The sequence below is a fragment of the Cydia splendana genome, chromosome 15, assembly GCF_910591565.1.
Source record: "Cydia splendana chromosome 15, ilCydSple1.2, whole genome shotgun sequence".
In the NCBI taxonomy this organism is placed as follows: Eukaryota; Metazoa; Arthropoda; class Insecta; order Lepidoptera; family Tortricidae; genus Cydia; species Cydia splendana.
This window is the reverse complement of record NC_085974.1, coordinates 12791436-12817835: the sequence shown is the minus strand read 5'-3', so window position 1 is coordinate 12817835 and position 26400 is coordinate 12791436. Positions and strand designations below refer to the sequence as shown.

The following is a 26400-nucleotide window of genomic DNA, read 5'->3' as shown; positions in this document are numbered from 1 at the left end:
CGTAAACTGCCTACGCAAATTACACAATTTATAATTTTAACAATAAACTTTTTTCCAAACTTATGCACATTACCGACAGAAGGCAGCCGTGTAACACGTAGAACAATAATTGATTGTATTGAGCCGGCCGACACCTCAAAAATGTATAAGACAATATCGAAAGCGATTATTATTCTCGCTTCTTCGTCTTACACGTAAGTTTGTAGTTGTAAAAGCGAGAGAGAAGTTTGCTCGGTGTTATCCGATACGTATTTTCCTCCGGATCGTATCCTTGGTACGTGATTCGGTGTTTTTTTCGTGGGTGGAATTATTTGTAAGGTTTCGTTATGTGTTGCTCATTACTGAACAAGCAGGCATCCTGCGGCGACCGCAAATGCGCGGTGCTTTCGAGAGCGGCTGCAGAAACACCTGAGCCGATGTGCTTACTGCTAATGCTCCATACGTGCCGGCTACTACCGATATACTACGAGTACGGATTACATTTTTTATAGAGCAAAGGATTCTTTAAAGTGCAAGGTTAAAGCTCAATACACCTTTGGTAAGACTACGTACGTACGTGTAGAAGCGAATTGATATTTCGGTTTAATTTTCTATTGAGTGAACCTTAACCATATCGCAATATTTGTAATATTAATAGTTTAAGTATAGGTATGTATTGTCTGAACTCAAAATGCGCCGCTATGAACTCTTTCGCTCATACGGCCCATACGAGTTTATTGACCTGACTTTAAACCAGAACTCAAATAATTTAAGAATTTATAAACAAAGTTACAAAAATATTTTATTGATAAAAACAAAGAAAGAAATAAACAAACATAATAAAAATTGGCCCAGATCGCCGTCAACAGGCAAGGTGCCCAGAAGGCTGGCCGTATATCCCCGCTGTATGGCGATACTAATTCGCTGGGCGAAATAGTGGCCAGCCCTCTGGCCACCAGAAGCCTTTATTAGGCGCGCAGACAAGTCTTTGTACAGTCGACGCGCACTTGGCCCCCACAAAATTAATATATATAGAGAACGATACAAGAAATTCAATTTCTCTTTAAAGCGAAGCAAGCGGCAAAACGTTGAAAAAGTAAAAAGTTTAACATTTTAGTGCTAAATCGACTGTTTTGCGTTCCCATTCCAGACTGCATAAATAATCCAAGACCAAGAATTTCTTCAGATGCGTTCAGACTTGCGGTCGGCGCGTTTTACCGCCGTATACAAATTTACCGTAGAAAATGGTTTGGATGGTAGAAAATGGCTACCGAAAATAGTGGTCGCTAATGAGCGAGGGGAAAGGCTCAATTAAATGAATAATAGACAGAGTCGGGCCGCGAAAGTAGTTAAAACGATGCTGATTGGTGATTTGTGATATATTATGCAGGTTGATGGACAATAGGCTATCTAATCCGATTTGCATTGGTGATATGTATCAACAGATACACTTGACTGAACATTTGATGACCTAATGTCTAAGAGGAAAAGGTTTACCAATGTTCTAATTAGCGATGTCTGTAATTTTCTAATCTTTTTTAGGGTTCCGTACCCAAAGGGTAAAACGGGACCCTATTACTAAGACTTCGCTGTCCGTCCGTCCGTCCGTCCGTCCGTCCGTCTGTCACCAGGCTGTATATCACGAACCGTGATAGCTAGACAGTTGAAATTTTCACAGATGATGTATTTCTGTTGCCGCTATAACAACAAATACTAAAAACAGAATAAAATAAAGATTTAAATGGGGCTCCCATACAACAAACGTGATTTTTGACCAAAGTTAAGCAACGTCGGGAGTGGTCAGTACTTGGATGGGTGACCGTTTTTTTTTGTTCGTTTTTTTTGCATTATGGTACGGAACCCTTCGTGCGCGAGTCCGACTCGCACTTGCCCGGTTTTTTTCATTGATGAGTAAATGACTAAGAAAGTTTTAAAATAAACTTGACTGTGATGTGATGTGATGTGCCGAACCGGAACGGATTTATGATAAATAAAAAACGGAGTATTTAATTAAATTAGGATCGCGAATTTTTTTTCATCACATTGATAGGTACTTCGATCATTAAAATAGTTAACTACACTAGATAAGTGGTAGGTACGTTTCTACATTTTTTACACAGTTATGTGTGGGACGTCACGAGATTGGGATTCCACGTTAAACTAAACGGCCAAGTGCGCGTTGGATTCGCGTACCGAAGGTCTGGTATCACTACAATATTTACAATTTCCTTTAGCTTTGATTATTTTTGGATACTCTTATAATATTCTTAGATATGACTGCTTTTCTGGGCCCGTACATAGGTAAAGTACCTACGTAGTACACTAAGAACCACTAGAAGTATTAGATATTAGAATACCTAATACCTAACACTTCTACAAAATCACGATTTAGTCATAAATAAAACATAATTTAAAAAAACCCAACGGAAAATATGGCCATTCTGCGGCTCTTAATTTTTTACCGAAATACACTTCAATAACTCTGAAAGTATACTTCTGTTCATAATTATGAATACTAAACATGTTTTCGTTTCTTTTGTCGATCGATTCGATTCGATTTGTCGAAAAATTCAATATAAAAACTACAATTTAGCGTTAGCGTTTTTTAGGAGGGATTAAGGAACCCTCCAAACTCGATTCAAAGAAATTGATTTACCATTTCCGAAGGGTCACTCTCATCGCGATACTTCAACGTAACGTCTCTATTTAGAATCACCGTAAAAACTTCCAATCTTAATCAGAATCTAGCAATAATCGAGCCACCAGCAACTTAGGGGCATTAAAACTATTAAAATGTTGCGAGGGCGGGCCTGCGGGTAGAATTAAGCTCCCGGCCGCAAACCGCAGCTTCTGGACGATCTGGACTGATCCCTATTATCTATAACTATATCTTTATAATAATCCAAGGGCTATTCCAAGGTACCGATTCGTCAATCCAGTTTAGGCTGTGTATCTTTTTAGGAATTTGAAAATGAAAATGGGGCCCTCCTAAGCCTACAATGATAGAGTCATACTACGATGGGTGTTTACGATAGTATCGCTAATATTGACTCGCAGTTAAATATACAATAGGCACATCAAGATCATACCAGCTAAAAGACGTCCACTGCTGGACATAGGCCTTCCTTAACAATCACTAGAATTTTTGGCCTCTTCCCGCTCTTATCCAAGCAGGACAGGTCATTGGAATTCTGCAACTTGGCCAACTTGTATTTGTTGTAGATTGTCAGCCCATCTTGTAAACATGCAAGCTCGGCATATAGCTTTTCGAATTCCATCTGACTAATCGTCCAATCTAACCTTGTTTGCAGATTGTCAATGTCATCAGTTCGTATGTCGGGCGCGTGCGGCGGTGAAGGCGGCAAGCCGTTTATTACCTCCCACAGTAGCACACCGATTGAAACCGCAACCGATGCCCCTCGATTTCTGCAGCCCCATCGATCTATAGTTTCGTTATCAAATTTTCACACGGGCCCGAACCAAGATTGACTTTATTTGAGCAAGTGTAACCACAATGCTACGCGTTCCATTAATGGATCAGGTACAATGCTCGGATAGTTCCACTTTTAAACAACGTACAATATTTCCGAGCATTGTAAATCGAAATGGTAAATCGGTTGTGTTGGATTAGGTTAGGCCGGTAGCCAATCATGGCGCCCGAGTTGATCATCGAAATTGGTCAATCAAATCGAAAATATTGTACCGGAAATAAGGCGCGATATTATATTACACTGCTCGTTCAATTGAATGTTGACGAAATAGATTTCTGTTTCTGGGAATCTAATCTACTTATTAAATAATGATGGTGAAGTGTCAGAAAACGTGTAGAGATTGTAATTTTAATAGCATATGTTCTATTTAGTAAGGTAAACGTACTGGTGCTCGACGCGGTCCCAGTACATGTCATCTTGAAACTTAAACCATTGTCAATAGAGGTGACAGCAAGGTGTCATCTATTGGGCATTAGCATGTCGAGAACTAGTGCGTTTATCTTACATAAATTTACTTTATTCAGTCATATGATTAAGGGCTAAAAATATGCGTGAATATTTTAAAATGGTAATGAGATTGTATAGGTATGTAAAAGTGATGGAGCTGCCACTCTGATTGCTACTTTGCTTTCAGATGATAGACTGGAGAAGATTATTGCAGTTAACAGTTAATTTGGCGGTTTATTTGATTCGTCTATATTTTAGTATGCATGTACTTATGCAAAAAGTGGACACAGTGGTGGCCACGTCAAGATCTATCACGATGACCAGCCGGCCTAGCCAAGGTTACAATCGCTATCGCTTCGACAACGAAAAGCGTTATGTCTCTCTTTCACTCTTCCATATTAGTGTGACAGTGACAGTTGCGTTTCGATCGCTACGGAGCGTAAGCGATTGGCATCTTGGCTACGCGGCCTGTATTAATAGCCCCCAGTTCCGAATCTCACAAAACTTCCAATAAGATGTAACGTTACGAAATGCATCTCTTACAAATTTGTCTGGCTAATAGGGGAGGAGGAGTACGTCACGTACACTGAATGGCATGGCTCTTACAAGTTCTGAGATTTTTTGCGGCATTAAATTATTTAAAAAGCATTTTCTTTGTAAATATGATAACTTGTCATAATATTGTCCATTTGCCGAAGAAAAATCTCAAGTTCAGTTGCAAGTATGGTCTATTGGTGCGTAGGTCTGTGGCGCACGAAGCCAGTAATGACATTGTGCTAGCGTCGGTTTTTTCTCGAGAGTTTGATGTTATTGTTATTATATAGCATCCCGAGGTGAACGACCTAAGCTGGCATCCTGATTTCTTGACAAGAAAGCCGTACGATTTGACCAAGTTTTTTGTTGATTGTTACAAAGTTTTTCGTATAATGGTAGGACATGTGTCATAATTGGTATTAGGCTCATTAGTAACTAACTAAATTGATTATACATTACGCAACATTTTAGGATTTTTTTGCAGTTTATAGTTCTCTTGTTCATAAAGCAGCTTTTGTTTAATTCTCATAATAATTTTGAGAGGAGTTGGTCAGTGTCAGTGGTTTCTTTTTTATGCAAGTAGGTACATTACAATTTAACTACAGCAACAATTAATAGAGTCAGATATGTAGACGATAGAGACGTAATTAAGTTTAAACTCACGTGAGTCATACCAACACTATTCATTTTATAGTTATACAAAATATTTTATGTGTCATTCCTATCAACATTTACAGATAGGTAACTCTACTTCTAGTCTATGCAATCTTAAACAATGAGACCCGCTAAAGTTACCTACTAAAAATACTTGAATAAAAACAATAATAGTACATTATTGTCGAGGCTCGGAAGTAGCTACTTGCAGGCTGAGGATTCGTTTTAAACGGACGACCTTGGGAGTCCGTTTAATTGAATCCGAAGCCAGCAAGTAGCCTTCCAGCCGAGTCATATATAGTGCTTTTCTCAAAAATGGTGCAAGAAATATAAATATCATAGAAATATTTTACAAAAGCAACGTTCTTACGTATATATTTTCACAGAAAAAAGTAGAAACAATTGAAAAAATTAGCTATGCCGCCTTTTTATTTTTTTAATAAAAAAATAGAAGTGTATTTTTCTGCCGAAAATACGCCAACCTATTTGAGACAGCTAAATAGTCGCGGTACTAATCATCTGTTTGGCTGTTTAATGGGCCTGTGCCTTCTTTTGATATGGCCATTTTAACTTTTAAAAAGTTTGGAACTCGACAAATAATGGAATTTGTATGCAACATTGCAGTCCCAAAATCGAGACTGCAATGTTTTTAACTTTTTAATTTTTGACTGACCATAAACTACGCGCTTCGCGACCTACTTTTTAAACGGCAAAGTCGACTTTGCCGTCCATTTTTGAGAAAAATAATATTAAAGGATGTTCTAAAATTGACTAATGAGGTTGAAAAGCGGATATAACAAATTATTATTCTGATAATTCTTGAATTATTAATTTGGTTATCAATTGGTATTTACCTCCCTTATCTTCCTGAATGGCAACATGCTGAATTGTGCGACGGATCAGAGGGCCTACCGCGAACCATGTTCGACGTGTTGCCTCCCTGTCACCTTTACGTACGAATTTACAGGTGCAACAGAGAGGTAACATGTCACACGTCGAACGTGGGTCGCGACTCGCTTATGTAGGCCCTCAGACGACGCAACGAAGCCACGCTGGTTGGTTTTATCGGCAACTTTAAATCTTATTCGTACAAATATTCGTGTTTTTGATCCCTTTCTAATCTTTCTATAATATAGCAAAATACTTCCATATACTTACACTAATAATACAAAGTGTAAATATTGTTTTTTAGGGTTCCGTACCCAAAGGATAAAAATGGGACCCTATTACTATGACTCCGCTGTCCGTCCATCCGTCCGTCCGTCCATCCGTCTGTCACCAGGCTGTATCTCACGAACCGTGATAGCTAGAGAGTTGAAATTTTCACAGATGATGTATTTCTGTTGCCGCTATAACAACAAATACTAAAAACAGAATAAAATAAAGATTTAAGTGGGGAGCCCATACAACAAACGTGATTTTTGACCGAAGTTAAGCAACGTCGGGCGGGGTTAGTACTTGGATGGGTGACCGTTTTTTTGCCGTTTTTTGCATTATGGTACGGAACCATTCGTGCGCGAGTCCGACTCGCACTTGCCCGGTTTTTTGAATTTATTTTATCTTTGGGCATATGCTGCTTGAAATAATTTAATTTAATTAAATTTAATTACCCAACACGAAATGGATATTTAACCTTATGTAATTCGCTTTCAATCAGGAAATAAATGCCAGAAAAGGTTGGGTTTACCCTATGCCGCTGGTTTAACAAAATATTATCGAAATTGGAAACGAAATAAATGAACTATGTAATCAATAATTGATATTACTGTTATTACAATATTTCAATTAAGTAACACACCATACCTACTGGTTTTATAATTTAGTTTATTTAGGTATGTATTTGTTATCAATGTTGTGTATGTTTAATGTTTATGATATTGTATGTATGTTTGTATGTATAAACTCTTTATTGTACAAAACACAAATTTATGGCATAGGATAGGCAGTACAAAGGCGAACTTATCCCTTTAAGGGATTTCTTCCAGTTAACCTTACTGTTCCTTATTGTGTTACGATTATTATTTTATTAAGTGGAAACAAATTAATCATATAATCAGTATTTCACCTGTAACAGTGACCTGTATTAATTGGATTATAGTATAGGGTGACTGCTACAGTTATTGGCTACTACATAGTAATTGCCACTGCTAAAAAATCAGAAAGAAACAAGCCAATTGAAGCCTTATTGTTAAGAGTCGCCAATTAACTATGTAGTGTCTAATAACTATAGCAGTTACCCTACACTTCGGATTTTGTACTAACTAGTACCTATCTATTAATTTAATAATACATATTAATATTTTACGATAAATAAAAAGTTACTGTCTAGAGTCGGACCAAAAAAAGTCTGCAGCGGATTTGTTAGTCCACGCAGTACAAGTGTTATTTATACGTCATAATTTCATAGAAGTTTGACGTTTAAAATAACACATGCAATGCACTGCGTGAGCTATCAAATCCGCTGTAGACTTTTCTTGGTCTGACTCTACCTACATATTTGTTGGTTTTACTACCTTTTCACTTTATTTTTAATTACTATTTAAAACTTCTCTTCGAATGAATGACACAGACCAAATCCAACATAAGCGGAGCCGCAGGCGCAGCTAGTCATTTATGAAACATAAAATTAGCAAATTTACATTCTCCGTCCAAACAATCCGTGTCAGCCTCTCAAAACGTTTTTGTTCGAACAAGTTTTTCTTCACGAGGGAACAAAAGAAGCCATTCTGTGCGGTAATGACTGGCTTCCTGTCTATAAAATATAAAATAAATCATATCAATTTCACCTCGATCGAATGCCCTGTTAAGTTTTTCCTTTATATCTTGACACGGCTGAAGTGAACTTTTAAAGAAAAGGCGAGAATGTCTTATAATGACGAATGGAAATGAATATCAAGTTTAAAACATACATTTACTCGGTTGAAATGAAAACAATTATAACGAATCGCAAAAAATATTTATGGGTAACACATAAAGTCGGTTCCAGAACTTTCAGCAATCGCGCTGAATTTCCATTACAATACCATAAGGCAAACAAAGCTATAGGGTTGTTACCGATGCAGACGCCGGCGGAACAATCGGAACCGGCCAATTACCTGCTGATCGAACACCTTGTGCCAACCCTAGTGCATGAATTTATGTTGTTTTGATACGGTGGGTAGGTAATTTACATCGATTGTCGAATACTGATTTTGCTGGAGGCAGAAGAATGTAAGGATCATCCTTTGATCATCAAATAAGATGATTATTTTATGGGAGGTATTAAAATACGATGAGAAGCAAATTTTGCAGTAAGGAAACGTACTAGTGCTCGACATGCTAATGCCCAATAGATGACACCTCGCTGTCACCTCTATTGACAATGACTTAAGTTGCAAGATGACATGTAGGTATTGGGACCGCGTCAAGCACCAGTACGTTTACCTCACAAATTTTTAAAAGAAGGGCTCCTTGTCAGCAATTGTCACTATGGTAGCAAAAAAGCGAAAATAGCCAAAAGTTTTTTAAGAAATTTGACAGTAATATAAAAAAAAATCTGTGCACGGTTTCAGAGCCAGAGCCATTAAATTTAGGGACCAAAAGCAACATTTGGGAGCAAAACCTGTTTTTGTCACCCGTTGCCATGATTAAGTCACTTTTAAGAACCATGATTTTACAAGATTTAATTTACCAAGCATGCGTCTTTGTGGTAGTTATAATCACATTTCATTATGGTCCACCTACTTACTAGTCACATTAAGTAGCACATATAACAACATAAAAAAATAAATACCTACACTATTGTTGTGTCCTGTCTCACATGTCAGAATAACAATAAAAAAATTAGCAATTTTCACGTTTCAATGAACTTAAGGCCCTACTGAATAAATCTGTGCGCTGTGGAGCGGCGCGAGCGCAGACGGCCTAATAATGTGCGTAATGGCCGCGTCATTAGGCCCAGATTGCCGTCGTGGTGATGAAAGTCCCGGATCCACGAACCGAGGATGCTGTAGAGGCGACGGTGGTAACATTTTTAGCAGTCGTATTACAGTCTACAGTCCGACAAGAAAGTGTAGAAATTATAAACTGGCAATACTGTAGTGTCGTCCCTTTCAAATCAATCTAAGAAAACGGGACGACACTACAATGTTGCCACTTTTTAATTTCTACAGTTTCTTGTCGGATTATAAATCGAATATTAAATGGCGACAACTGAGAGAACAAATTAAGGTATTGATTTTCAACAAACAAGTTTTTCAAAAGTCTGTAATATTCCAGATAAGCTTTCGTAACCTACCTGTTTGTGAAATTGTACATATCAGAATGACAGAATGAGTAACCACGTCTTACTAAGTCGATAAAAAAATATTTACAAATAAAGACATGCATGCAATTAATGGGTCAAATGAATAAAAACAGTAAAATAAATATCTGAAATAAATTACACTCTTAGCCACTGTTACTTAAAAAGAGTAACTTATTAAAACTATGTGATTTGAAGATATTATGTATACAAAATCCCATTTTTATTAGAGAATGTCTGTTAGATCCGTGCGCAGACGCAGCTCGTCTCGGCGGCAAATAAGCCGGCAGTCAGTTAGAGCTCGTGATTGTGAGTGTAATGAGCGAGCGGCATTAATACATTTAACGCAGTCACAGTACACAGATTAGGAATAATACTTGACAGGATATTTTATTTAGATAAGTAAACAAAGTTTACATTGTTTTTCTTTTTTTTATCTGTACATTAAACCGCACCATGCTCGGCATTAAACTGCAAGACCGAGTGAGGAATGTCGAAATCCGACGCCGCACCAAGGTGCGAGACGTGGGTGACGTCGTCTCCAAGCTTAAATGGAGTTGGGCGGGACATGTTGTTAGGCAGAGTGATGGCAGGTGGACCAAAATGTTGACGGATTGGTGGCCGCTTTCGGATGAAAGAAGCGCCTGGCGTCCGTTTAGAGATGGGTAGGGGTGAGTAAATACTGAGTATTTACTCGGTATTTACTCAAAGCACCCGATAAATACCCGTATTTACTCATTTAGGTGGGTAAAAACGATTGCTTATAAAATATTCAAAAAGGGAGATTTAAGAACGAAATTGTCTTTTATTGAAGAGTGCTAACGTATATTAACAATATCTATAAAATAAAAAGCATATAGAACGCTTAATTTAGAAAAAAAAGGTAATTATTAGTGAGAGGCAAATTGTGATAATGCATAGTTAACAATTTTGTTTTAAATAAGAAGGTATTTACTTTAAAAATATGGTACTTAAATTCTATCGATGTTCTAGATAACTGCATGTCGCGCAAAAGTGCGTGTTTACGCGGCACTTGCGACCTTTTATTGAGGGTTTTTTAAAGATAACTCAAAAATGGCCCAACCGATGATGTTCAAAATATTGTTTTTTGTACTCTATTATACGGCTAATCTCCCGATATGTTTTTATATTTTTTCTGAACTTTGGTTCTAAAGTTATAGAGAGATAAACATTATTTTGGCCTTTCAAAACGGTTTTTTTTCCCAAAATATTCAATTCACCAAAAATGTTCTTAGAAACATTCCAGTTATTTTTAAAGACCCATTTAATGATGTGCAACACGTTGGTCGTTTCTGAATTTTTTTTTTGTGACAATTAGTTACATGTATGGAGTGCCCCTCTTAAAAATACATTTCTTACTATTTTGAGTACTTAATCCAGTAGCGGCTTACAAAATATACCTATATTTCAAATTTATATGCCCCTTTCAGCACTCTAAATAGTTTATACCCACCAATTTGGGTATAAACGAGTAAATACGGGTATATTGAGTAAATACTGAGTATTTACTCGGTAAATACCCGTGAGTATTTACTCACTACCCATCTCTACGTCCGTTAGCTCGTTGGGTGGATGACATTCGGAAAATCGCGGGGCACTTTTGGATGAGACTAGCCCAGGACCGGGATAAGTGGCGTACACGAAGAGAGGCCTATGCTCAGCAGTGGGCGACTGAAGGCTAGAATGATGATGATGATGATGTACATTAAATCGATGTTATTTTACGTTTTAAATGTCAGTAACAAGTATGGAAGTATTAATCCTCAAATAAAGTATGTATAGGTATATTATGCAGCCACAGTACACAGACTAAAGTAGGTACCTATGCACATAAGACTATATACACGTTTTAGCATGGTTGTTATTTTTTGCACGGTTGATTCTTAACATATACATATGTGCTTCTCTTGATATAAGTAACTAAACTTTTTTGTAATCTGATCTGAACTATAATTTAGCGGCCTTCAAAACCAAAACTGTATGTACCTAAGAAGAGTTGTCGTTCATGGTCATGAAGCAGTTAAAATTTTTGCAGAACTATATAATATTGCTAAGCAATGAATTCAAATAATTATCGTTTGACACCAGCACTTGAAGAAACATGTCTAAAGAAAAAAAAAACCTACTTTATATTCAAAATAATAATGATGTTACTACGTGTCAATTACTACGTGTTTAAAGTACCAATTGCAATTATTTATAAAAAGAATGCCTCTGTGTTCCACTGTTTTCAAACTTCGAGTGTGACAAGCGCGAGCGCAGCTTCTGGACACTTTACAGTTATTTACGATATAATTACGCCAAGAAAATTAGTTATCTGCCTACCAATTTTGCCCAGAATAGTTCTTAGATTAACTAACTTTTTTGCAAGATGACAGTTGAGTGGACAGGAAACTGAATGATTTATTTTATTTTATTTTGAAGTATCTGCCTCTTTTTTTACGGACTACAAATTTTTGTTATATCTATGTGTAGAGCAAGATACAATATTATACAGATACTCTTTCTTGCACACCTTAGTAGAAGAAAATAAAACATTTTAACCATCAAAGAAATATTAAATCTTATGAATCTTAGTCTTAATAATATCTTAAAATTCATAAATCAAACATTATATTATTTGAAACATGTCAAGGTCAAAGTTTGAACTTTTTTATGAAACTATTGCCACAGGCATACTGCAGGCATCATATTATGTCTTTGGTGCGTCTCTAAAGACCCTTGTTAATTGCCAATTATGTAAACTCGAATAGGTATTTACTTATATGGGTAATTTGCTTGTATGTCCACGACATACACGTGTCGTCGTGTATGATAAGGACGTTAGTAAAACGCAATATATGTGCAGTTAACAATAGTAGAAGGTTAAATTAAATTTTAATTGGATTTTATGGGCAAATTACGGCCAATACGAATTCCTCAATTCACTTAAAGGGAATATTGGTGAAATGTTTTTAAATGACTCAATCTAATTATACTATACTTGGTTAGACACAGGTGTTTTTTTTTCCGGGTATGATGTTCTGAACGGTCGCATGTTGGAGTCTTGCCCAAAGCGCTGAACATTTTTCCTTTAATATCCAAATTTGTAGTAAATATCGCTCGCACTCGCAGGCGTATTTACTTGATACAATTAGGCCCACTTGCACCATCCCACTAACCCGGGGTTCAGCGGTTTAAGCGTGTAACCCAGTGTGAAATTGTACTGGTAACCATAGTAACTTCAGGTTTAACCGGTTAACCCCGGGTTGGTGGAATGGTGCAAGTGGGCCTTAGTTAACAGCTGATACTGACAATGTGGTAGCTTTTAGTGAAATGAGTGAAATGACTTACCCCCAACAGGCAGGTGGGCATTGGTCTTGTACTCTCTCTCCTCGTGCGACAAGGACCGCAGGCTCCTCGCTCTCTTGTACTCCATGTCGCGGATGGGAAGTGACGTAGGAACTGTCTGTGCAAGCCTATACTCTGGATATGACTTACCTCCAACAGGCAGGTTGGCATTGGTCTTGTACTCTCTCTCCTCGTGCGACAAGGACCGCAGGCTCCTCGCTCTCTTGTACTCCATGTCACGGATGGGAAGTGACGTAGGAACTGTCTGTGCAAGCCTATACTCTGGATATGACTTACCTCCAACAGGCAGGTTGGCATTGGTCTTGTACTCTCTCTCCTCGTGCGACAAGGACCGCAGGCTCCTCGCTCTCTTGTACTCCATGTCACGGATGGGAAGTGACGTAGGAACTGTCTGTGCAAGCCTATACTCTGGATATGACTTACCTCCAACAGGCAGGTTGGCATTGGTCTTGTACTCTCTCTCCTCGTGCGACAAGGACCGCAGGCTACTCGCTCTCTTGTACTCCATGTCACGGATGGGAAGTGACGTAGGAACTGTCTGTGCAAGCCTATACTCTGGATATGACTTACCTCCAACAGGCAGGTGGGCATTGGTCTTGTACTCTCTCTCCTCGTGCGACAAGGACCGCAGGCTCCTCGCTCTCTTGTACTCCATGTCACGGATGGGAAGTGACGTAGGAACTGTCTGTGCAAGCCTATACTCTGGATATGACTTACCTCCAACAGGCAGGTCGGCATTGGTCTTGTACTCTCTCTCCTCGTGCGACAAGGACCGCAGGCTCCTCGCTCTCTTGTACTCCATGTCACGGATGGGAAGTGACGTAGGAACTGTCTGTGCAAGCCTATACTCTGGATATGACTTACCTCCAACAGGCAGGTTGGCATTGGTCTTGTACTCTCTCTCCTCGTGCGACAAGGACCGCGGGCTCCTCGCTCTCTTGTACTCCATGTCACGGATGGGAAGTGACGTAGGAACTGTCTGTGCAAGCCTATACTCTGGATATGACTTACCTCCAACAGGAAGGTTGGCATTGGTCTTGTACTCTCTCTCCTCGTGCGACAAGGACCGAAGGCTCCTCGCCGAACTCTTGTACTCCATGTCACGGATGGGAAGTGACGTGTCTAGGAACTGTCTGTGGAAGCCTATGCTCCGGATTTGGTGCGGTGATACGTTTGTACCTGGAAATAATGATTTTGTTAAGATTGTATTGTAGGTAATACAAAATAGTATCGAGATCTTGAATCACAACATTATTAAAAAATAATAGACATATATAAAAATAATAAGTTCTTTATTTACAGTTAAACACCCATTAAATTTGTATAGATTAAGAGGTTTTTACACAATTTAAAAAAGAATAATATTTAAGTGAAAAAATATTATCTTAAGTCAACAAGGGAGTTCTCGACCCCAAATGATGGGACTAAGGCTAGGCAGAAGAAGAAGAGAAGAACAAGGGAGTTCTTGAATTACTGTGATTCATTGATAAGTAAATAAATCCAAAATGACTTCAGGCAAAAATGATACCTATTCATAATTTGTATTAGTAATTTATTCTTCCATGAACAATTGAACATAATTTTTAGATTGTAAAAAAAAATGACGTTACCTTTTTACCATTATTTACCATTTTAATTAGTTAAGTACAACATTTTGTTTTATGATTATATTTGTAATAAAATAAGTTACACCGCATAATACTGCCTAGATAACAGTTGAATATTTGATATTTATTAAACGTTCCAAAAACCACCCGCTATTCCTTTGCGTTCCGGATCTGAGTAGTTAAATAATAAATGGCAAAAATTAAACCTTCAAAACTCGCCCTTTACGCATGCAACCCAAATTACAAGGGCATTATATCCGCATGCCGGCAAACCTCGTGTCAATCACCTTATTAGGGACAATAGATTTTTTTCTATTATTCCCCCGAAATTGCCCACCGGCCGCTGTTAGAAGATGAGCCACATCGTGCCAATTACTAAGACCTTTTGGGGCAAAAAATGCAAATAATTAGATTACAAATTTACACAATGCAATTTAATAGGCTTTTTATTAACTGCATGATGTTTTTTTTTTAATTAAACGGTAGATTCTTCAAAATATAAATATTATTTAAATGGAATCATGTGTAAGTAGAGTAAAACCAATCCTTAATTGGACATCCCTAAACCTATCGATAGGTCGATAGCTTTGGAAGTAAGCTTGAACGAAAACATTGAGCGGTTGGTTTAAGATTGTTATCACTCCATTTTTCATGGTATCATGTCCAATAAATGTCTATGTCAATATGAAATAAAAAACCTTAGCAAAAACCCATTAAAAACCTTAGCAAAGCAAAAGCATAAAGGCAAATTGTAATGTTTAGAAAATAACTTGACCTAAATGAACACACTCTATTTACATATTCAGTAAAAGGGAGTAGGTAGAGGAAGTGATAATTTGGACCTGTTATTGCTACACTAAATTTCCAACGGATATGTAGCTGTAATACATAGAATTGGTTTAAGGAAATTAAGTAATTTAATATATTTGTTATTTACTAATTATGTGTATGTATTTAAAATTTTGTTACGCTTTTGTCATAATACCTATTTCAGCAACTAACTAGTAATGAACATTGTTTGACTACTAACATACATAATTTAAACCTACAATAGTGTTGTCTCAACTTGTCTCGTCTTTGCTACGAAATTATCGATAATATATATTTTTCATAATTAATACAATTGTTTACACAAGAAATACTGTCTAATTTACTGTATGCAGGTAGCGTAAGTTTACAAGTATACGCTACAAGTTCACAGTAAACAAAAACTAGTCTGGTGGTTATAAAGTCTATCATTAGCCGCCCAGAAGCCTAAAACGAGGTCCCGTTCCATTGAATATGAATCTTTAATTTGACAAACCATAATTGCATTTGTCTTGGCTAATTTTGATTCGTGGGGAACAAATATAGTTAGTTTGTATTTAATTATATTATATCCTGCATCAAATAACTAGGTATATAATGTCGTTGCAAAAACTTCATGCATGGGCTTGTTTGTCAGTATATGCCTCATATCATAATACACTAGAGGTTAAATGATAAATATATTTTATTATTCAAGTAGGCATATTACAACGCGCTTATGCACGTCAAATAAAGCTACACCGGCTCCAACCCTACACCTCTGCCTCGCGAAGATTTAAGTCCCCCCTCATTTGGGGATGGAAACTTAGAAGTTTAAATTTGACTTTCAATTAGTTCTCTATAAATTTAAGTTTAATTTTATCGACAGTCGATATTATCTCGATGTCGCAACGGCCAACACAATTAGCCCGCCCGAAGCGGCTTACCAGGGCACCTCCACTCCAAATTAAGTCTATTTAGTCAAACTTTTAAGTCCATTGCACAAATCTTCCTTTCTTGTTCGCTCGAGTTTGGGGCTTATTCGCTAAGTACCTTTTGTCCATTCATTCGTTTAGTGTAGGGAGATCCCGCACTTTGATTGGTGTTTGAAGCTTCCTTTTTTTTGTTCATGCGATTGTCGTTTGTTTTTAATTAAGGGGTGTGATTGTATAAGCTCAGGAATGTGTCTGTACCCACTATTACGATTCAAATATGAAACTGTATTACGATCTGATTTTAATTTCGAAAAGGGAATCTAGATTTATTTCATTGGAGCTAAATCTCTATTACATAAAATGATTTTTTAATTCGTATTCATAGGAGGACTCCTATGTAGATATGTAAGGGAATGGGACCTAGTGTAGGGATCACCGTACTGCTTTTATTGTTATTTCTGTATTTCTTGAAATAGGTAAATATATTTTGATTTTTTTAAATAATTTCTTTGATGATTAAGCGATTGAATCGCTACTGAGTCACTTATGTAGTTGCATGTCGAAAATGCGACAAAATCAACTCCGTAGTGGTTCAGTGGTGACGTAACTCTTTGTCGAATTCAGTTCAGAGCATTTAAGATTTTTTTGTTTATTTTAAGGTTGACCACTAGGTTTCTGGCCGCGTTTTTCGCTAGTATTGAAATGTCAGGACCGTTCAGAGGTCTAAAAATCGAATACTGCTAAGGCCTTTTCCCATCTCGACTGCTGTTGACATTTCATCTTCTTACTCAGTAATCTGCCTTCTTTTCTCTGTTACTTTCTCGCAAAATTTTGGTACTTTAAAATTTATTACACCTTTGACGATCGAATTCGCTTTCAAAGCCGGGAGCAGTTGCGGCGTGCGTGAGCTGGACTTATTACAGGATAATTCCACTATTGTGCCGACGGCGCTCTGCTGCTCCATATGGCGTAACGTGTTTTTTTTGCCTGACAGCCAATTTTGTCGATAGTCTTTTGAGAGTCCTTAGTTTTGCGTGCGTGTACGCAATGCAATGGTCAGGGAGGGTAGCGGAAGCGCTTGATGTAATAAATCTTGGCTTTAAATAATTGCTAAATTTAACCTGTTACTATTTATAAACATTGGACTCTTTTGACTATATCGTAAACTCGTATGATTAAAGGAAAATGACAATTTTGCATCATTGTCAGTGTCAGTGTTGTCAGTATGTAGCTTCCATCTGCCGAATACAGGTGTCGGTATGCTTTCCCATTGTCATTTGGCATTTGCATAATCATTGTGAGATTTAACAGCGAAAACTTTAAGGTATCTTGGAATATACTTAACGCCACTTGCACCATTCCACTAACCCAGGTTAACCGGTTAAACCTGGAGTTACTATGGTTACCAGTACAATTTGACACTGGGTTATCGGTTTAACCGCTTAACCGCGGGTTAGTGGGATGGTGCAAGTGGGTCTTACTTACTTAAGTAAGTATATATGATTGTATGTTTTACGATAAAAAACTATTCCGATATGTAACCATTAAAAACTTAAAATGTACCTACGCCTCTGTATCTAGTGGAGGGACTGTTCTCTCTGGACTCGGGCAACCTCGCAAGCAAAGCGGACACAGGAAGACGACACTTTCCGATATTAATTAGTTCGCAGGTATATTCGACCACCAGAAGTGTCTTTAAAATTACGTTTGACAGTCAGAAATATCGGTGTTTTATAGGGCAGAAGATGCAAGTTGTATCTACTTATTGTTGTTATTGTTATGTTGTAAATCAGCGGAATCCTTAGATTGCAATTAAAAAACACATTAGTTTTTGAAGTTAACTTATTCGCAAGAGCTGGAGCCGGCCGGCAATAATTCATTATCATTCCTTGCCTCAAGTATTATGCGACTTCGACTGATTAGAACATCAATTTATCGTGAAACTTAAAAAACCCAAGAAGTATTTTCCAAGAATCAATATACTTTTGGTGAAATTGTATTTATTTTCAACAGGACAATCTCGATAAATCCTAAATAGTCCGTACTAATGTATGTTACTTATTAGTTCGATCTGTACTTGTAAGTCTGAAATTACTGAAATATTAACGCCTACTCTAATGGGCAAACCAGGAAAAAACTCGCAAATCACAGATCGCGTGGGTTCGCGTAAAAATATCGTAACAAAAATAAACTGGGAAACGTCACAACGATGGCCTTCGTCACAAATTTGCTTATCACAGAGTCCCGTGGGAAGAAAACATGTTATCTACAAGCCTTGATAACGCGACCGCGCATACATTCTTATCATTTACTGAAACAAAAGCTCAACTATACCGGTATAAGTGCGCAGTCCGACTACGTATGTTTGTTACGAAACTTGAGTCCTAGTTATACCGGTTTGTTTAAATGTTTGACTCGCTTCAGTGAGAATATGTAGCCAGTATACCTACTGCAATATCGTATGAAAATTTAACGATAATAATAGAAATGACAATATATTTTAATTGTTTACGCGCCGTGTGCGGTTTTTGTCAGCGACGAATAACAAATTGGCCCCCGGGTTGTGTCGTGACGTGTGCTATCAAATTATGATCAATTTTATTTTGGATGGGCAGGGATAATTAGGTAAGAATTTAGCTTTTTCTATCCATATTTATTTAAATGGGGGCAGTTGAATTTAAATGGAGTTTCCGTTAAGCGATCATGCAAAGATAGTCTCTTTGAGTTTGAGCTTCCTGACACCTGAGCATCTTATAACGTTTGAACATCTATTTTGGTCAAAAACTAGTGTCAAAAGCGACATTTTTGTTTGAAGTAACGTCACTTTTGACACTTGTTTGACACTGACATATACGATCGATATCGTTTCAATATCTAATATTTGACGTATCTCATTGTTCGAATACGGCTGTATTCATTAGATATTTCTTATTCGTTTAGGGTCTTAATTTGTTACGCACCAAAGTCATACAGCGCGGTTAACATAGTTGTTTAGTGGGTCATGATTATGAGTATAATTAATTGCCTAGCTGCCCCCGGGTTCCCGAAAGCTAATCCACGGAAATGACAAATATTTGTGCGATGAGCGCAAAGGATTGATTCAGAGTCTTAGATTGGATTTCGTTTTAAACTAAGCAAAACCTGTGTCTTCGTCTTAGAATTCGTTGTAAAAGCACGAGATTAGATTTTGTCGCTTATTCTATGCATTCTATACATATGACATTACCCCGTGATATTTTATTTAGTATTTATAGATTATTGCAATATACCACTTATGATGATCGAGTTAGCTTTCAATAAATTTAAGATTAAAAGCCCTCGGGATGATTACATATAATTTGTTGTTTTAATACGTTTCATGATTCTATAGATCTCATGATTAATAAAAGTTAAGAAGTCTATACATTTCACCTCTCTTGAATTTATAATAGAGATGCCACGAATATTCGGCAACTATTCGGTATTCGGCCTATTCGGCCATTTTGCCGAATATTCGGTATTTGGCCGATTGTTGCCTACTATTCGGCCAAAACCACTATTCGGGGCATCTCTAATTTATAACGTAATATCCTCAGGAATTATTGTTATATCTAATGTTATTGTTAAATCTACATAAAACATAAACTTACTAGTTTTAGATCGAGGCTCCCTCGGTCCGTCGACGGTGACTTTTATGGCTTTTTGGTATGTTGCTACTTGCGGCGGTGACGTCGATACCGTGATGGTCAACGAGAAACTCTTCCCTTTAACAAAAAAAAACACTATTAATTTAAAATACATATTTTTCTGAATCCTAGACCCCACAGACTTCACTGGTACTGAACTGATTTACCTGAAGAAAATTTCATAACTATACAAGTATACAGTCCCGTAAAGCCACACATCTATGGTCCCATACTAATACAACATGGTCCAAAAGTTCAATAGGTAATAGGTAATCAATATCAATGTTCTTTTCGATTTTGTATGAGTTTTCTCTTTTATTTATGAATATATTTTGCCTTAGAACTGCGTCTTCAATTATGTAATAGTTATTTATTTTATTTAAATTTGGACCATATTTTTGGTAGCTTTTAACTGTATTTCATTTTCTATGTATTTTTATTAACTGTATGGTGCACAGTAAAGAATATTTATTTACTCACTAACTTACCCTAGTTGGGCGACTTAATATTTTAGTAGGTACATCCGAGTCAAATGTTGTATGCACTATGCTATCAGAAAGTTATAAATATATTGAGGTAACAGTTAATTATTATTTAAATCAAATGACAACCTATTTACTGTTGCAATGTTATTACGCAAACCAGCAATCACGGCAGCACACATTGAAGTAGATATTATTGTCGCCACAATTTTATCGAAATAATTGGACACAGTTGATAAAATAGAAAACGCATATTTACATGAGTTTGTTAATTATTTACCTGCCAAATGTGTTGGCGTGTTTGGCTGAATGAAATTAGTCTTTTCTGAGCGCTGCGCGTACGGGAGTCACGGTAGATGAAGCTCTTACAGTAGTCATTTGTTTCAGTCCAGTTCCTGAACCTTATACATATGTACAGTTACCAGCTAGGTAGCTACAAAGAATATACTATACTTTTATATGTATATCTTTTTTTTAATCTCTTGATTTTCAAGTAAAATATTTTAGCGCTTTTACAATTAGTCCATTCAGATGATCAAAAGCCAGGCAAGATCTTCCTATAGTTCCTAGATTTAACTAGAAACAGATACCCGGACGGCGGACACAGGAACCAACTTATAAGCTTTTAAAATCTATTATAAGCATAAATATATCAAGTTGACAAAACGATACCGGTGAGTCGGAAAGATCATAATCCTATTTTTTTGGATAATAAATCCGATAATAAATTCTAACGATCGATTCATATCTCTATGGCCTATATGGGTCTTAGAAACGGTCTATTTCGGAAGGCTGTCACGTGTGCACAGAAACACAACATTGATAAGATGGATGGACTGATAGATGATGAAGTCGATACTGACTAGAACAGTATCACTGTGCCGAAACTATTGCGTAGCGTTCAGGGAAAATAGCGAGCTTTTTGGGCGCCCGATTTGCGGTCAGCAGTAATGAATGCCCCGATAAATACGGAATAAAATTACAGTTAAAATGAGTGGATTAACATGTCTAATGCAGATAATTCGGGTGTAGCGCACTCTATGTTTAAATGATTGATTTCACCTGGTTTCGAGCGCTGTTTAGAATGTTGGTAATTTGTAGTTGGAAGGTACGATCAAAACGGAGCTCCTGAGGTAGTTTCGATACGTTCATACATTCCTATCATTGTTGAAAATTCCTGCTTGGTTTGTAGTATGAAGTACACTGCACAGCACAGGACATAGAGCACCATCTGACCATAACGCGATCGCTTTGAAAACTAGTCAAAAATAAAAAAATACGGCAGTTAAACAAAAAGTTAAACATATGTATTTTTTTTAGATTATGTAGGACTAGGTAGTAGTTTTCGGTAAGTTAGCCCGGGAATATAAGGTAATATTAATTATAGTTTTCGATTGCAGAGTTGTCCCGACCGACCACAATTGTGAATTGAGATAAAAACATAAATAGATAAAAAAATCTGTCGGCCTACCGCGAAAATCGAATTGTGTTATCTGGCCCTATCGCTCGAATATGCAACAGTGATAGAGAGGCAGGTAAGGTTTTAGTTTGTTTTTAAACAGTAGTTGCTTACCTTAGGTTTGCCATATTAGGTAACAACTATAGGTAATTAAATAAAATCAACTGTGTCTACCTACCAAATGAAATTAAGTTGACCTAGTTACTGTGGGCGTATCTCATGTGGTGGTTTATGTTCATGTTCACAATTATTGTAGTCGACAAGTCGTTACATGTCAGTAATTTTATCACACCTCGATTTCACACTTCATTTGTATTCTGAACTACATCAGTGTAATATGATGCTTACACAATATACATAACTATTATATTATGTATATGTGTATTCGATAAGCATAGGATAATCTGGTGCAAATGATAGAAAAACCACTAAATAGGAATTAGATATGTCGGTCTCAAATTGGAGTCATTGGTGATATCTATAAAATTTTAGAGTTTTTCGATTTAGTGATGGTTATTTTGAGGTCTCAATATCCATGTCGCAGATTTCAAAGGCACGTTACAAAATCAAGCCGCACTGCATTAAATAAGGAAACAAATCATCATAAAATATAAGTCGCTAAAGGCGTGCCGAACGATGTGAAATATTGCTTTTAAAATCGCCATTAAACTTAATGCATTTCGCGTGATCACTCATCAACAGTTTAGGACCTAACACAATGTGCGCGGAGCCATAAAATATAACATTGTATTCCAACGACCGATGTTGAAGGTGTTGAGAGAGATGCGTGAAATATTCAATTATTCTGCCCAGGCGCAGGTGGGTAGGCGAAAGGAGGGGGGATGGCAGCCATCTTGATTTACGATCGGGCGTAAATCCTGAGTGACATTTGTGAGTGAAGACGCACTACGTTTCGTCTCTTTGCAACCCGCTACTACGATGCGCTTTTCAGGAAAAAATCTTCGCAGTTTCATACTTATTGCTGCTTTGATTAGACGCTTGTATTGTGAAGAAGGTGTCGCAGCGTCAATGGAAAGCGAGTTTCAGCAAGAGTAGTTTGTCACTGTAGGATCATGGCATCTCAATGCAGTAATGTTGACGGCCAATGAGCATAAACATAAAATGTTATAAGCCCTAGACGGGCGAATGGGTGCGACGACAAAGAGTTTGTCCCTTTCTCTAATATATGTGTAAAGTTACCTATATTATCTTGAGAACGTATTCTTCTAATGTACTTAGATACTTATCGCTTTTTATTCTGCGATATATTAGATTGATCGATAATCTGCGAGACGGCCGAGACGAGAAATTTATGGCGCTAGCGATAATTGCGAGAGGCTTATGTGCTCCAGTGAACATCTTTTTAGCTTATCTGATTATTATTACTGTGACCAAAAAAATCCATTAAATAATTATTGAAAAAATGGTCACATAATAGTAGGACATCCCAGATATGGTCGACCTTCACCAATCTGTCTGACGGATGAAACTATGAAAATATGAAAGAAAATATGTTCCAGAACATAAATAAATAGGGTTGCCTAAAGAAATTATGGTTAAGGCTATTTTTAATAAATGTTTGATAAAAATTTTTTTTCGCCAATTCCACCGATTTGTCTGACGAACGAAATAAGTTTCAATGCAAAGTATACAACTTGTGCAACATAAATAAACTAGGTTGCCTATCTTTTTCCGGTCACTATTATGTGGTTACCGTGTTTAAAGAGGTGATTTTATATCGATAATTGCACTCATCTGTCTAACGCTTGAATTATACATCAAAATGATGGTAATTTTATTGCAAATACAATGGTATAGGGTTGCCTGCGAAAATCCGGTCACAAATAAGGGTTGCCAGGTTTTTAAATAAAATAAGAAGGGAAGACTTTTAGCGATAACTCAGAAACGGCTTGACTGATCATTTTCATGATTTTTTCATATTTTTTGGACCGATGGTTTAAAAGTTAGAAGGAAAATCTTTTTTTTCTTTCTAAACGATTATTTCCGAAATGATTCACTTTATCAAAAAATGTTTTTTAATGACCCCTACTTATTTTGAATGGCCTATCCAACGACACATTACACTACAAGGTCGAAACGATAAAAAATTGTCACACACATTTTGTTTCTTTCGAAGCGATTATTTCCAAAAACATTCACTTTATCAAAAAATGTTCTTCTAAAATCCCTATTCATTTTGAAAGACCTATCCAACGACATCCAACACTATAGGGTTGACATGAAAAAAAAAACCTTACATACAGTTTGTTTCTTTCGAGGCGATTATTTCCTAAACTATTCATTTTATTATTTGTGATTTTTGCAGGCAACCCTATACCATTGTACAGTAGAGTCCGGTTAGTACGACTCCGCATATAACAACCAACCGCTTATAGCGACGAAAGTATAGGCACTTGTTTGGTTTTAGTACAAGCTACTATGAAAGTACAACCGTTTATTACGACTCCGCTTATAACGACCGATCGCTTTTAACGACGGAAATTGACTCAAAATCCGTCCGTCAAGTCCGGTTACAACGACGAGCGACGTAGTTTTTACAAATAAATTGTTGGTAAGAAGCTTACTCCGTCCCGCGCACCCAACTCCGCTCCCCCTTTTGCCTATACGGAGCAAGATGAAATAGTCATGTGACTTTTCGTAATTTTGCAAACTAAATAAAACCCAATTCCCATTATTCAATTGAGCTTAAACATAACATACATAATTATGTAAGTTGGGTGACAATGCATTACATATTTTGGTAGGTAAGTACCTTCGAGCTGATCTGATGATGGACACAGGAGGTGGCCATAGGAACTGTGTGATAAAACAACGTTATCTTGATTAGATCCCCAAGAATTACGATATTATATTTTACGGGATTCGAGTAATTTGCGGATGACGAGTGAGTACGCGTAGGTACCTTGAAAAGTGGCTTCTTCTAAACACACAAGTCTCTCCATTTAAGACAAGGTGTCGTAATACTAACGTAAATAAATATTTTAAAAGAAATGTTTTTTTTCTTTGATTATCGCATAAGTATTAATGAATACAAAATTATGTAATTATTTTGATTAAAAAAATATATTAAAATTGGCAGTTCGCTTTGTACGACGTCTGGTTAGTACGACGTAATATCAGCGGTCCCTTGGGCGTCGTTATAACCGGACTCTACTGTATTTGCAATAAAATTACCATTATTTTGGTGTATAATTCAAGCGTCAGACAGATGAGTGCAATTATCGATGTAAAATCACCTCTTTAAACACGGCAACCACATAATAGTGACCGGAAAAAGATAGGCAACCTAGTTGATTTATGTTGTACAAGTTGTATGCTTTCCATTGAAACTTATTTCGTTCGTCAGACAAATCGGTGAAATTTGATGAAAAAAAATTTTTTACATACATTTTTTAAAGATAGCCTTGGCCATATTTCTTTAGGCAACCCTATTTATTTATGTTCTGGAACATATTTTCTTTCATAAAATATAAGTTTCATCCGTCAGACGTATTGGTGAAGGTCGACCATATATGTGGGATCTTAAACCATAACGGTTTCTGATGTGTTAAAATTCGAAATGTTACGGCCGATGAAGTTACATTTGCTAAGCTTCGGCAGCTAATGTCTTTATTTCAAAATACAACGTCATTACATTATACTAGCTGGACTAGGCGCATAAAAATAATGATTGGTCGACAAATTTGTTACTCTGTATAAGAAGAACATCAAAATGATGCTAATATTGCTACATAATACTTGTGTGTACATGAATGCGTTTGATTATTTACTATAATAGGTTTAGTTCCGTAATATTTACAAGTCATAGTCTAACAATAAGTGATAAGTACTAGGTAGGTACCTATATTCAGTATGTGTTGCTATGCCTAGTTCGAGAAGGCGGGGTTCCAAGAACTACATTTTCAATGGTATATTTAAGTAGTTATTCCCACATTTTTGAGTATTGTCACTAATATTTAACAAGAAAGTTAACTTTTCTAATAGTCTACAGAGTTAAAATAAAACGTACAGTCGCCATCAGATATATCGGAGCGGCCAAGGTGTTCACAATATCTGAACACGCGCTCTAACGCCTTGACAATAGAGGCGTGTTCAGATATTTGTGAGCACCTTGGCCGCTCCGATATATCTGATGGCGACTGTACAATGTACGATGACAAGCGTAACACCTTGATGACCGCTACACAAAATGATTTGGTCACATTCTGGTCATGCCATTTACGGCTCGCTCCTAATGTTGCTTCAATTTGTACCGAGATGGCTTCATCTCGTTTGGACTTATATCTTACTTGGACTTGAGTTGCAGTTAGATAATTTAATCAACTGTTGTTTTTAGGGTTACGTACCCAAAGGGACCCACTATTACAAAGACTCCACTGTCTGTCACCAGGCTGTATCTCATGGACCGTGATAGCTAGACAGTTGAAATTTTCACAGCTGATGTAAGTATTTATGTTGCCGCTATAACAACAAATACTAAAAAGTACGGAACCCTCGGTGGGCGGGTCCGACTCGCACATGTCCGGTTTTTTTATTTCTAGTTGTGTTTATGTGTTCTGTTCTTATTTAACCCTTTACCAGGCCTAGGAGAACTAGCGTGTCTTCATACGTACTGTATATACCGTATACAGTACGTATGAAGGAAACGCCTTGTAAAAAATGTATTTACGAAAGTCAGAGATGTTC

At 37.0% G+C, this 26400-nt stretch overlaps 1 protein-coding gene across 1 annotated transcript in view; it reads right to left on the bottom strand.

The window, feature by feature from the left end:
• LOC134797364 (protein lozenge-like) overlaps window positions 1-26400 on the bottom strand; it is a 72074-nt gene that overhangs the window by 29970 nt on the left and 15704 nt on the right. The window contains exons 3-4 of the mRNA XM_063769586.1: window positions 19717-19830; window positions 13771-13938 (exon numbers count right to left, since the gene is read on the bottom strand). Of these exons, the coding sequence (XP_063625656.1) occupies window positions 13771-13938; window positions 19717-19830 (282 nt within the window). The remainder of the gene's footprint in view (window positions 1-13770; window positions 13939-19716; window positions 19831-26400) is intronic.